Genomic DNA, 13787 nt, shown 5'->3' with positions numbered 1-13787 from the left:
CCATTTGCGATCTGTTTGCTTGATTAAAAAAATGTTTGATGGCTCAAACACCAAAAACATATCAGTACCGCAAAAACATCGAAAAAATATTGATAACCTTTAAATTTATGAACTTTCAGCGAACGAGCAATTAAGTTGGATTATATAATTATTAGGTTTTATATACATTTCAAATTTATATAATAAATTATATGCTTCTATAATAACGTTCAAACTCATGAAAAAACACGCAAGTAAAAAATAAAATAAAAACAGAAAATGAAAAGAATAATGTAAAACCAACTTTTACAAAATTTACATTTCATAAAAACGTTTGATAATAAACGCTGAAAAAACGTTTTGTAAAAGATCAAACCTTTGTTGCTCAACGATAAAGTGTTGTTTTAATTTCTTATTTTTGGTTAAAAAAATAAAGTTTGTAGAAACTTTGTGCGATTTAGTGGTTAACAGACTTGCAGCTGTTTGCGATTTACATATGTATATCTGAACTTTATTTGAATAAAGCGCTGCCATAAAATCTTGATGGTAAGAGACAATATATACAAAAGAATCAATATAATATACAATATAATATATAAAATAAAATATAATATACAAGAGAATCTGTATAATGTACAATATAATATAAAAGAAAATCAATCTAATGTACAATGTAATATATAAAGTACTATATAATATACCAGAGAATCAACGTAATGTACAATATATTACACAATATACAAGATAGTATAATATATATAAGAGAATCAATAACGGCAAATACAATTCATATCCCAATATGAATTAAGCAATTTAAATTCAAATATTGAAATTTTACTTTATTAATTTTACTTTGAACATGATTTGTCTTGATTAATTAAATCTGTAGAAACAGAGTAACCTTTTTTCGCCAATGTTCTCTTTTTTGTGTTTGACATTTTGCAATGAAGCTTTAAGGCTGTGAATTGATGCGTAAAATTTACTCAGGTGATGCGCATGTTTAGATAGAGCTGCTCTGAGATAGTTTTAAATCTGGGTTTCTTCCATTATTTCAATTCTTTCATTTTTGCAAGAAAATACAAATTAAAAATTGATAATTTTGAAATGATAAGTAAGCCCTTTATAGGCGTAATAATATGAAGTTGATATGAAGTATTTTCTGGTTCTATGGGCAGTAACACTGCTGGAATTTAAAGGTAATACCAGTTTCTAGCTTGCAAACTCCATCTTGCGACATTCGTGTTTTTTTCTGAAATACTAAAAGTCTTCTTAACTCAGTGAAAAAAATTTGCACAATTACGAAATGCTTTTGTGTAAAGCCATCAACAATTGATTCACATAAGTGGATACATAATCATAAATTCTTTGTACATAGAATGTCGAGGCGGTCAACTCAAGAAGAACGAGTCTGTACCAAAAGACCTGGAGAGAAAAGGGACAATCCATATTGCTGGTAAGCCTTACAGGTCATAAGTTATACGCCTTATTCGTGAAGTTTTCTTTTACAAAAGTCGGAATGAAAGTCAAAATGGGAATAAATTGATGCAGGGCAATAATTTATAACAGCTCTGGAATCGATTGAGGTTTAAAAAATATTGAAATTGCAAAAATGAAAATTCTGTTTTTCCATTAATTTTTGTCATTTATATTTTTTAGTAAATGTAGATTATTAATTTTTCTCTTGTACATGTATAATTTTCTTACTTCAAAGGACCATGGCATTCAGAAAGTGCATTAGATAGGAACATTGATGCTGCTGAAGATTCTTATGTTAAAAAAATTATATCAAGCAATGAAGGTCTGAACTTCAATAAAGACATGGCTGAGGCTGGCGGTAATTTAATTTGTAATTTGACTTGATGCTCCAGCCACTAACAAACCAACATCTAACTTTTTAAAGCCACCTTTTTTAAATCCCTTCATACCAAAGATAAAACACGGTTTAATCAAGGTATTTTATCTAATGCCTCCGTTTTTTTCGATGGTAAAAATTCTATGGTTTGTAATCCCACTTATACTAATGATTGTACTCGGTTTAATCATAGTATTTTAGATAAAATGATTTAAACCGTGTTAAACCGTGTTTCATCGTTAAAATGAAAGAGGGTGTAAAATTAAAGTTTAAAAGAACCTTTATAAACAGTTGAAAAATAACTCTTTTCAATGTGTGTTGTGATTTCAGAGGAGTTTGAGTTGAATGGTATAGACGACTTTTATGACAAAACCGCAAGCATAACTTACGAAATTAATGGTCATGAAATACCAGTACATCTAAAGCCTAAACTCACCCCACAAACAAAACCAATGTTCCCCGAATATGTTAAAGAACTACCAAGCGTTCCTGGATCATCGAGACATAACTTTCAACTTGGAGAAGAACCAAACCACCCAGAAAACTTGTATTCAAACTTCTCACCAAAAGAGTTACCAGAGTACAACTTCAAAGATTCACCAAGCTTTAATCCAAATGCTCACAAAAATAACTACAATAGTAAAAACAATGTAAATCGTGTTAGTAACTCAAAAGCAAACTACAAGCATTTTTCTGATTTAAAACTGCCATGGAAATATGCAGACTCTTTCGCAACAGGGGAAAACATTGGGTCAGCTTCAAGGTTAAACCAAGCCGAACAAAACCATGACGAAATAAATTTTGATCAAAAAGCCGAACAAATTCATAAGGAATCAAACGAAGAAAGTGCAGCAGACGAAACGAGTAACTTAAATGCTGAAGATCACAAAGATGGCTCAAGCGGAACTAGTAATAGTCCAGTTTCAAAAAAACCAACTATTAAAAAGATAAAATACCTAACTAAAATCAAAAGCACAGATTTAAAAGAGAAAGGAAATAATACAAATGAATTTGAAAATGATTTTCGTGCAGAGGAAACTAAGAGCAGCTCAAAAAAACACAAACAGTCGCTAAAAGACTTTACAACTTTGACCAAAGTTAGAGACGAAAATGACACTTTTTTTTTAAACAAGCTTGAAAATTTACATAAAAGTGTACTAAATGCAAAAGACACAAACCAACCGTCAAAAATTACAGCACCAAATAACGATAGCAAAACTAGTGCGGAAAAAACAAAAACCAAAGAAAGAATACTGTTTTTGCTTAGCGATTTGACTGCCAAGCTTAAAGGTATAGAGAACTTTGTTACCGGTCAAATAAACAAAACTACCGGCAACAATACAACAAACTTGCAAATTAACCACGAAAGTTTAATGCCGGAGAAAACTGATGTATTAAATGCTGGGTTATTAAGCAACCAAGGAAACATTCAGCCATTAAGTGACCTGTCAAGCATCGAAGCAGTGAGTACCCAAGCACAATTTGGAACTTTAAGCCCCGAAGCAACTGAAGTTCAGCATGAAAAAGAGTCTGTACTGTATTCGGAAGTAAAAAATGCAAATGATAGAATTGCTGAGGACAAATCACTATTTGCTAAGTTTGCTCCTGATGATGCTAGGTTAAATATGGAGCCTGAAAATTCATTATCAGAGCTTGAATCTGAAGATGAAGTTCAGCGTGGAGTTGGGGAGAAAATAAAGGCATTTGTAAAAGAAAGAAAAGAAAAAGTTAACGAAGATGTTGCGTCGACCACAGATTTAGATAACGACACAGGAAATAAAAACGACTACATTTACGAGAGTGGAGCATCAAACGAAGAAAAACAAAGCAAAGAAGATTTTGTTTCTAAAACAGCGGAAAATTCATCCGTTATTAACGAGTTGGCAAATGGCGAGGACCCTTTCATTGTGAATACAGAGTCTATTAACTTCCTCGGTAATAAAGATACAGCAGACGAACTAAATGGGCTTGAACAAAGTTCTGAATACCTTACTGCAGTTCCAAAAGCATATGAAACTTTGAAAACACATCCTGCTATTGGTTACGCGTCAAGATCATATACTAAAGGAGATAAAGAATCAAGGTTAGAGTTAAAAAATGATGTAGTCTATAAATATAGGAAAGAACGAAAGCCATCTTTTCCAAAAAGTAATGGCGGAGAAAATCAATTAAATCAACAAAAATCACATATATTAAATCTCCAAAACTCCAGCATGATTAAACAGAATCTTACAATGCACGAAAAAAGCATCTCGACAGTTAATATTGGTCCGAGGGATTCAACGGAACCAGATGTAGCGGCAGGAAGAGTACGATCGTTTAAGCCCTCGCTATCGACAGGTTCGATTTTAAATTCTTATTCCGAAACCCTTTATCTTTAAAACGTTGAAAAATAACACAACCACTGGTAACCACATGTTTAAGTAACTAATGTTTAAGTAAATTCGTTTTCAGCTCTAAGATAACAAAAAAATTCTTTATTTTAATTGACATCCTATGAAAGTCTTGAAATTAAATTATTCGATAATAAAATAACTTTTTTTGTTTTAGAAGAAATATTGTATCCTAATTACGATGATGTAAAAGAGGCAGCAGTTATCGAGACAACTCTGCAGAGAAAAAAGTTTCACGGAAACAAATTAGAATGGTCAGATACTCTTTCAGATAAAGCGCAAAAGCAAGCTGACTTATTAGCTCGTAAAATTGACTTTGATATTAACAAAGACGATCAGTTTAGGTTACCTGGAGAAAATGTAGCTCTCATAAAACTAGACTCTCTTAATGTGGGAAAAGAAGCTGTAGACAGTTGGGCAAACGAAGCAAAAGATTATGATTTTAAAAGCCCATTAATTACGAAGAAAAATGGTGACTTTGTCCAGCTAATGTGGAAATCAAATAAACAGTTCGGTATGGGTGTCTCAAAGTCAAAAGCTGGTAACGGCTGGATTGTCACTTCCTTTTATGATAGTCCGTTTGTTGATCGATACAATGATTTAAAAAACAATATTGAATCTGACGTTCCGATTGATGACCCCTATAGTGATATCACTGGTTGAAAGTTGTTAAAAAACACAACAGAGTTCAGCATTTGATAGTTCACTTTCAAAAACAAAATAATAATAAAAAAATGTGATTTTTTTTTCAGCATTTTAAACCTATTGTCTCACACCGCATCTCCCCCCCCCCTCTCCCACCTCCCAATGGTTTAACATAGAAACTTTTGTTGATTCCTTTAGCGCCACCTCTTTTTCTGTCATGCAATAAAAAAGATAGATAGATTCATCTCTTTCAGTAAACTTTTATATGCTGAAATTTGTTAAGCTTTTGACTTTTCATGATATTGTGATAATAAAACCTTAAGGTTTACAATATTCTTTCTGGTTCAAGAGCCAATATTTAAATAATGAAATCTAGTAGTTTCCTGCAGAAAAATTGGGAGCAGCATATAATTCTAACTAAATCTGTTTATCATTCCAACGTTCATGAGACTTCATTCAAGTTTCAAATCGGCTGATTAATTGTATTTATAAATATAATTTACTTATGTCATTTTATCATTATTGTAATTTATTTCAATTTATTGTAATTATGTATTGTAATTTATTCATAATATTCGTTGATTCCTCTTTGTGATTCTTTAGAACGGCTGCAGCAAATGAAAACAATCAGAACTACTGATTATCTTTTTTATACAAACATTGTTGGCAGGGTACATTTAAGCAAATAGGAGTAGTTTTTAACAACATAAGTAAATTGAACTTTTATCGAGAAATGCCGAAATGTTGCAAGGCGTCACAACTGTTTATTTAAATTCATTTTTAAGCTTTCTGCGTAATTTATTAGATTATGAAACATAAAAAATTTCGCCGTTTGTTTTTGCTTCGTGTTTTTTAATAAACTTAACATCGTATCAATAAATAAAACTTCACCAAAAAACAACAAAATAAATCTTCACAATAACAAAATTTAAAAAGCATCAAAATATTCAGCCAACATAACAGTTCAGCAGATTTTTTCGGACGAATGAAGAACGACGACAGCTTCGTGGAAACTTAAAAAAAAAAAAACTGCAGAAAAAATATTCCTAAGAAAAAGTAGGGTGAGATATTTTTGATTTCTCAAATAATTGAAAAAAAAAAAAAAATCTTTTCTTTAAAACTATTTCTTTTTTCTTCATTACACTGCCTTTTACATTTTTGTTTATAATTTTATATGAAAATAATTACATGAAAAAAAGACATCAATCAGGTTCTTTTCGTATAGAAAAAACTTTGACAAGTTTTCTCTGTACGAAAAGTTCTTGAATTTTTTCGAAGAAAGAACTTACTGCGTTCATTTTTAAAAATGAATCCACCACGTACAGCCAAATTGAAATATGTAGCGACATCTGATAGGAAAACTCAAAATGCTTTTTATGCAATTTAAACAACTGGTCTTAAACAACAATTTGCGCTCAATTAGATTTAGGTCATTCATATTTCTCTTTGATCAAATATTAAAACTAGAAAAATAATTTAATTTTTCTATTCCAAATTATTTTTAGATGGGCGCGGCAGAGAATGCAGGTGAGAAAACGGGCGAAAAAATTCAGGAAAATGAAAAAGGTTTGAAGCGACAAATTAACCTCTTGGGTGCAATAGGTCTTCTAGTGGGTACTATAATTGGAAGCGGGATATTTATATCACCTAGCGTTGTTGCAAAGTACTCTGGGAGTACAGGCTTGCTTCTTATTGTGTGGGTGGGATGTGGAGTTATTGCATTATTTTCTGCGCTCAGTTACGTTGAGCTAGGAACCATGTTTCCATCGTCTTCAGGATCTGAGTATGACTTTTTATATGAAAGCTTCGGTGAATTGCCGGCGTTTGTTAGTGGATTTACAACAGTGGTGGTTTTAAAACCAATGTCATTTGTCATGGTTGCATTAACATGCGCAGACTACATTATGAGTGCATTTGGAGTAAAAGACGAGCAATACAGCAAGCTTGTGGCTGCATTATTAATTGGTAAGATTCGGTAGACTAGAATTTTATTTAATAAGAACTGGAAGATATGTAAAGTCTAGAAACTGACAAATTACTTTGAAATACAATTTAAACCAAATTTGAACGGGGAAAAACTTCAATGTGTATGTTCATCGCTTTTCGTTGGGTTGTTAAAGGTGGTACATAAAATAATAAACAACTATCTGACGACGTAGATTAATTCCAATAATGCCAAATTAAGTTACTCAGTTACGGCGCACAAATAAGAAAAAAAAACAAAAACAACAACAACAACAACAAACTTAAAGTTTGATATGTTTGGTATGTAAAGATATGTTTATTTTAATCTTAGAGGCCATTAAAGTAAATGAAATTATCAATAATAAATAAAAAAAAAAAATGCGGGAAAGTTGAAAATAAAGTTTGCGGTGTAATGAGTTGTGAATGTTTGTCTAAAAAAAACACAGCTCAGAGATTCTTTTAAAAAACTTTTACACTTTCTGGATTGTGTAAATAAATATTTCGTCGCCAGTTACGATGGTCAACAAAAAAAATTTTTTGACACTTTATTTTTTACAATCCTTTTGTGATTCTTTATGCTGAAAAAATAATTAAAAGCATTTGTTTACTTTTTTGAGAAACTTTGCTTCTGTACCTTATAAAAAATACGTTTCTTTTGATGAGTTTTATTAAGAGTGGAAACTAGGGAATGGAAAGCAAGTGGTATTTTACTAAAGTGTTATAAGGCGCATGTACTTGGCAGCACTACATCGTTTTAAAAGACGCTGTGAATGACGTCTTCCGTCGACCATAAATGGAATATTTTAAATATATGGTATATTTTTTAAAATGTCTAGAAATATTGGAATCGTAGTTTAGGTTGGTTTTAGTCTTTGACTTAATTAACAATTATGTTTAACTTAAACTCACAAAAATATGAAATATTTCCCCACAGTGATGATATACAATTTAATGTATATTCATTTTGTTATATTTGCAGTGAATTTATCAAAAAAAGAGCTAAAAAACTCGTTTTGGCTGCATATTTAAAGCTTTGTGAGGACGAATTAGCTTATTTAACTACCTATTTGAAGTGAAGATAAAAACTAAAGGCGTCTTATTTTTGATGTTTCATTTTTCATTTTTCGACAGCAAAAGCAATTTAGAAGGTAAGTAAACGCAATACATCTGTTAAGTTTAATTTTTGTTGTTGTTGTTGTTGTTGTTGTTGCTTACGATATTTTTGTCTATTTTAAGACTGGTATTGGAAGGTGAAAAAAGTTAATGAGATTTACAGTGGCTACAATATATACATGTACAATATGTACAATAGTACATATTGTACATGTATATATTGAATAAAAAATAGATAAATAGATATTGAAAAATAAATAGAGAAAAATGTAGAGAACCTATTCATTATGCTCAAGATTGTGATTTTTGTATAACTAATCCAAGTAAATGTCGTGTTGGCAAAAATGCCAAAAAGATTTTTTTATCCAGATTTTCCTCCAAAGTCTGCTCCACAGCCACTTGTTGAAAATTCTTTTTTACATTCTCGTCCAGAACTAAATATTTCTGAAGTGCCTGAATCAAAAACTTCTAAATACAGCTATGGAAGCAAGAACTTTGAGATCAAATGATTATTAGAAGAACTGCATGAAAATTTTTTCTCTTCTTTTGGCTCGGTAAAAAAACTGCAGTGTTAAAGTGATTCTTGAGAGTATAAGATATAAAGAGTGCACCAGGCCAGTGATAGGGAATTTCAAAATGGTTGGTATTCTAATGAGAATGCAAGGTTTAGACAGAAGAGCAGTCATAACGAATTACCAACAGCACTCGCAGTTAAAGCGCACTTTTGAGATAAACATAATGCCAAATGGAAACCAGTTGCGAAATCTAAACACGTTTTGATTTCTCCGATTTGTATAAAATTTTATAAAGTTTTATAAAGCAATTAACAAAGCTATTCGTCAAGATTCTGAAGCTTTTCAATATTTTAGAAGTTTTATCCTTAGTTATTGAAAGCCAAATTAAAAACCAGTATTTTCATCGGGCCACAAATAATGCGACCTGTGACGAATTTTCAAAGCTGTTTAACATGTGAGTTAAAGGTAGGCCTACTTCAGACTCAAAGTTGTTTTCATGGTTGTCTCGGAAACAACAGAGCTGACAATTAAAAAGAGCTTTATGGAAGTATATTTGAAAGTTTAAACTCAAAGTTTAAAGATTGTTTCTTAAAGTTCTCAACAGAGAAATTTAAAGATAGTAACGCAGATAAGATACAAAGCTATTTGGAAGAGCAAGGTGAACGTTTTCATCAAGACGTAATGGGCTTTGAAATTCATTATCAAGAGAAATAGAAGAATACGAGACAATTGGAACTAGATGAACATTATTTTGGTTTACTGCCTAGATAGATATTAGAAGAAAAGAACCGGTGCAATTGTCCGACACATGTCCGACACAGTAAACAAAACGTGATGTCCGACACAGTAAACAAAACGTGAAATTTACGATGTTCCGTAATTAATTTACTAAATTTTGCAATGTATTGTAATCCAAATTTTGTTAATATAAGTTAATAAAGCCCTGCTTAAATGTTTAGAGCTTTTTCCAAAAATAATTCGGACATATAAAATAGCTTCTAATGAAATAGGTTATTTGAAAGCGTCTCGCTCAATCAAATAGGCTCACTTTAACTAGAGTATTTAATAAATGCGACCTCAAAATTTTAAGGCTGGAAACTATTTATAATTTTACTCATTTTAAACTTTAATTTGTATTTTGCAGCAGAAAATACTAAAATATTATTTAAGAATGTCTTTAGCAAATTTAATACCTCTTACTAGTAATATTTTGTCAATAACAGTCATTAGAAAACGATCATTTTAGGTTTATGTTATAATTTTTTAAATAGGAATTACATTTGTGCTAAACTGCGCTAGTGTCAAAATGGGAACAATTGTAACGGAGATTTTTACGGCAGTGAAAGTTTTTGCTTTAATAATGATCGCTGTCACAGGGATTGTGAGATTCGGCCAAGGTAAGAGAAAAGTTTTCTTAAAAAAAGTTATTACAATCTTTGCTCTTCATTGATTTGCTATCGTTGTTGAAAAGTAAAACTTATTTTATATATATATATATATATATATATATATGAGAATCCTGGGGATAAAAAGTGTATGTATGGGATGGTGGTGGTACAGGGAGTCAGAGTTTAAACCTTCCACTTTTAAGGTGTTGTCTATTATTCTACACTGGAAAATAATCAATGCAATTTTAAGTGTTCATATAACTTTTCATAATAAATTTTATCTTATACTATAACTTATGTAACTGAGACTACCAAAAACAGAAGGGGATATACTCTTTCTCTTTTTTCCTCGGTGAAATCTTCTCCTCGCCCCCCCCCCCCCTCCCTATGCAACCTTCACTATATAAAGTAGATTCATGTTTATGATGAGTTTCTTTTTTTTAAAGAAAGTTTTGATAATAGCCTGAACAACTACTGTGTTTTGTTGTCGTTTAGGCTACACTCAAAACTTTAGAGAACCATTCAAAGATTCGCAAACTAGTATTTCACAGATTTGCTACGCTTTCTACGGTGGTTTTTGGGCATACCGAGGGTATGCAAATTTACCTGCAATTGCAGCTGAAATGAACAACCCTATTAAAGATCTACCGAGGTCAATGTGGTTTGGAATGAGCTTAGTTACCGTATGTTATGCTACAGTAAACGCAGCCTACTTGACAGTAATGACATCTTCAGAAATCGCCATCTCTAAAGCAGTTGGGGTGGTATGTACTAGCATTATTACAGTAAAAACTTAGTATTTAATGTGCAGTTAAATAATCTTCAATAGTAAATATAGTTAAACATAAAGCTTAACAAATCCTTTTATAAAAAACATTTAAAAAGAATCTGTTTATGACTTTCAAAAATGACTGGTTATCTTAGAATTTTGGAAAGCATGTTTATGGTCCAATGGCTTGGATTATACCTTTGTTCGTTGCTTGCTCGACGTTTGGTTCATTAAATGGAAACATGATTTCTTGCAGTAGGTAAGTAAATAAAATTAATATTAAAGGCTTAGTAAATCAGTAAAAAGCAAAACGTATAAACATAATTCCGAACTTCAATATCAAAAGTTCTAATTCAACTTTTTTTTTTCTAAGCACTAGAAAAATATGAGAACAATACAGTTGATACGCTGATGTAATACCCCTCAAGAGCTTTGTAAAGATATTTCACCTAGTTTTTATTTTAAAACGAGTTTTATTTATCTTTAAAGGATGCTGTACGCAATCGCTCGAAAAGGGCACGTGCCAAAGTTTCTTTCCCTTGTCCATAAAAAACGCCATACTCCATTTGTTTCTCTTCTATTTATTGTAAGTAAACTTCGGTTACCTTACCCGTCAAAAGGGAAGATTTTTTACGTTATATGGTATTTACTTTAATTCATACATTATTTATCAGTTGATTTTTTTATTTAGTATTTTAATTATATATCTCAGGCCATCATGTCATGGATACTGATAATTCCAAAGTCTTCCAATTTTGCATCGCTACTAAATTACAGCTCATTTATAAACTCCGCCATTAATGGAGCAACAATGCTTGCACTTTTATGGCTTCGCTACAAAAGACCAAACGTGAAAAGACCGTTCAAGGTGCAACAATAAATTTTATATTTACAGTTTCTAATATTATTTGTTCTTTTTTTTTTTTTCATCATAATCACGCTTCACTTTATTATTTTAGATTTTTATAGGTTTTCCAATCTTCGTTTTGATTTGCTCACTTTACTTTATGATTGCTCCGTTTTTTGATTATCCATTTGAATCGCTTTACTGTTTAATTGGAATTCTTTTTACAATTCCCATATACTTCATTTTTGTAAAATACCAAGTGATGCCAAATTGCTGTTTAAATGGATTGGGTGAGGTTTTAATTAAACTAAAAAGTGAAGTTCGTGATCTCGTTTTTTCTATGGTCTTTTTTTTTTTTTAAAAAAAAGTCTACAAAATTTACAAAATTAATATTTCTTTAGTTCATTTTGCATTGTTTTTACAAAAATTCAATATGGAATTCCCAACCGAAGAAGAGCCAGCAAAGAAATATAATGCTTTATCCTGTGCTATAACAGACATTCCAAGTGATAAAAGTCCAAGTGATAAAAATTCCAGTGATAAAGATTCAAGTGATAAAGTTTCCAGTGATAAAGATTCCAGTGATATTTATCCTATTGATAATGTTTCCAAATATACTGATCCAAAAGATCCTTATGATAATAATTCAAAAGAAAACGAACTTAGCGATCCAAGAGAACAAATTGCGCGGTCTTCAACAGAATTTTATATAAATGACGAAGAAAAAGCAGATCAAACTGTTTATGAAACCAATGAAGTGCTTTCGAACGAATATTCTTTAAGTTGTTGTTCAGAAAAAAGTTGTCAAACTAATCACTTCATTAACGATTCGGTTTCTATTGACTCTTTAGAAGCTGAAAAAGAGCACAATCATTCGTCTGACGAACTGTGCCATTCAAGCTCATCATTGCTGTCCAGTATAAGGAAAGATATCGAAAAAATGAACCATGACACTTTTCTGTAATAAAAAAAAAGATAACTATTGCGAAATTATTTTTATTAAGAGTCTGATGCTAAAGAAAAAATTATTTCTACCCATTTTTTTAAAGCAAAAAAATATCTTTAGTGTAAGATGATGTTATTTAAATATCTTTTTCCTAAAAAGAAGTCAAATTTCTTTTTGTCAACTTTGTTTAACTTTTGAAGTACAATTAAATGAGAGAACTGTTTTTAACCGCGAAATTATATGTAAAAGGATTTAGCTATAATTATTTAGATTTAGATTTATCACCAAAAAAAATTAAATACTTAATCTTATTTATAATAATATTAATCTTATTTATAATAATTTCCAGGAAATAAAAACTGGAGACAAGATTTTGCGATTCCCTTAATTACATCATCTACTATTACAGTCTCGTTTCTAAAGTAGGGACCAGATTCTAGTAAAAGTTATTTTTATCCTAGGAGTGCATTTTTGCATTCCTAGAAGTGCATTTCCATCTCCAGGGGGAAATTTTTCATCCATTCCAAAAAACAAAGCGCTTATCAAAACCTGCTGACTATTTAACTTTTATTATTAGGTTTACTCAAAAGCTAAAAGCAATAAGCCTGAATTTATCTTAATTCGCCTCATTATTTAAAAAATACCTTAACCATGAAAATTGTGGAATGGTTTAACTTTTATTGTTAAGATTTTCTCAAAAGCTGAAAGCAATAAGCTAGAGTTTATCTTAATAGGCCTCATCAAAGGAAAGACAACTCCATGGAAATTTTGATATGGTTTAACGCTAAATTTCTAGAATGTGTTTAACGCCATATTAAAATAATGGAGTTTCTAAAAAGCATGAAATAAATTTTGTTTTCTACAAATAGATGGCATTAGATTATTTTTTAATGACTTCTGTTCATGTTATGATTTTTTCCATTTGACATTTAGTAGCTGTTTGTTTAGCTTACTTAAAAATGGACTTACGCGCAATTTAGATTTCTCTAGAATGGAATTACCCCTAATTTTGCTTGTAGCTTTTAAGTGCCATTCTTAACATGGAGTGTAAATATGACATTTTTGCTATTTCATTTTTGCAAAGAAAGCTGCTAAGGCTGATAAAGATAAATGCGAAGTTAACGATGCTGATTACTAATAAAAGCCACAATTTAGATATACTTGAAAAGTACTTCTAAAGTATCATGGATTTAATCCAGAAAACGACAAATTTTTTGTCTATTGTCTACCAGGTTTTAAAATACATTTTAGACAATGAATTGAGATGACTGAAAAATATTTGAATAAAATTTATTTTAAAAAAAAATCAGAAATTTTATTAAATCGAATCAAGGGGTCGATTGACAAAGTAAAAACTGAAAATAAATGCAGAATA

The 13787-nt window shown here is 30.7% G+C and overlaps 2 protein-coding genes across 4 annotated transcripts; both read left to right on the top strand.

The window, feature by feature from the left end:
• The first annotated feature begins 918 nt into the window (after positions 1 to 918).
• Positions 919 to 5449, top strand: LOC145202422 (uncharacterized). Its single transcript, XM_080075361.2, has 5 exons — positions 919 to 1175; positions 1355 to 1432; positions 1691 to 1813; positions 2162 to 4171; positions 4382 to 5449. The coding sequence occupies exons 1-5, from the start codon at positions 1127 to 1129 to the stop codon at positions 4885 to 4887; spliced, it is 2766 nt and encodes a 921-aa protein (XP_079931487.2). The 5' UTR covers positions 919 to 1126; the 3' UTR covers positions 4888 to 5449.
• Positions 5450 to 5607: 158 nt separating this feature from the next.
• Positions 5608 to 12570, top strand: LOC145199528 (b(0,+)-type amino acid transporter 1-like). 3 transcript variants are annotated; one of them, XM_090081767.1, is made up of 9 exons: positions 5608 to 5925; positions 6375 to 6834; positions 9734 to 9859; positions 10346 to 10614; positions 10775 to 10878; positions 11109 to 11205; positions 11332 to 11487; positions 11579 to 11756; positions 11868 to 12570. In XM_090081767.1, the coding sequence occupies exons 2-9, from the start codon at positions 6375 to 6377 to the stop codon at positions 12428 to 12430; spliced, it is 1953 nt and encodes a 650-aa protein (XP_089937893.1). In that variant the 5' UTR covers positions 5608 to 5925; the 3' UTR covers positions 12431 to 12570. The 3 variants fall into 3 exon arrangements, with proteins under 3 accessions (XP_089937893.1, XP_089937892.1, XP_089937894.1); XM_090081766.1 differs by having other exon boundaries at positions 5697 to 5930; XM_090081768.1 differs by having other exon boundaries at positions 5715 to 5925; positions 6375 to 7982.
• The last annotated feature ends 1217 nt before the right edge of the window (positions 12571 to 13787 follow it).

Source organism: Hydra viridissima, unplaced genomic scaffold (genome assembly GCF_058129835.1).
Source record: "Hydra viridissima isolate aposymbiotic clone 2 unplaced genomic scaffold, HvirCarnegie_v1 scaffold_3, whole genome shotgun sequence".
NCBI lineage: Eukaryota > Metazoa > Cnidaria > Hydrozoa > Anthoathecata > Hydridae > Hydra > Hydra viridissima.
This window is presented reverse-complemented; position numbering and strand designations above follow the sequence as displayed.

Bases quoted from the DNA above. Each gene is read 5' to 3' on its own strand.
- LOC145199528 (XM_090081767.1), top strand. From the start codon at position 6,375: ATGGGCGCGGCAGAGAATGCAGGTGAGAAAACGGGCGAAAAAATTCAG. The intron at 10,879-11,108 runs GTAAGTAAATAA...TTATCTTTAAAG, and splicing joins AACATGATTTCTTGCAGTAG to GATGCTGTACGCAATCGCTC. The intron at 11,757-11,867 runs GTGAGGTTTTAA...ATATTTCTTTAG, and splicing joins TTGCTGTTTAAATGGATTGG to TTCATTTTGCATTGTTTTTA.
- LOC145202422 (XM_080075361.2), top strand. From the start codon at position 1,127: ATGAAGTATTTTCTGGTTCTATGGGCAGTAACACTGCTGGAATTTAAA. The intron at 1,176-1,354 runs GTAATACCAGTT...CTTTGTACATAG, and splicing joins AACACTGCTGGAATTTAAAG to AATGTCGAGGCGGTCAACTC. The intron at 1,433-1,690 runs GTAAGCCTTACA...CTTACTTCAAAG, and splicing joins AGGGACAATCCATATTGCTG to GACCATGGCATTCAGAAAGT.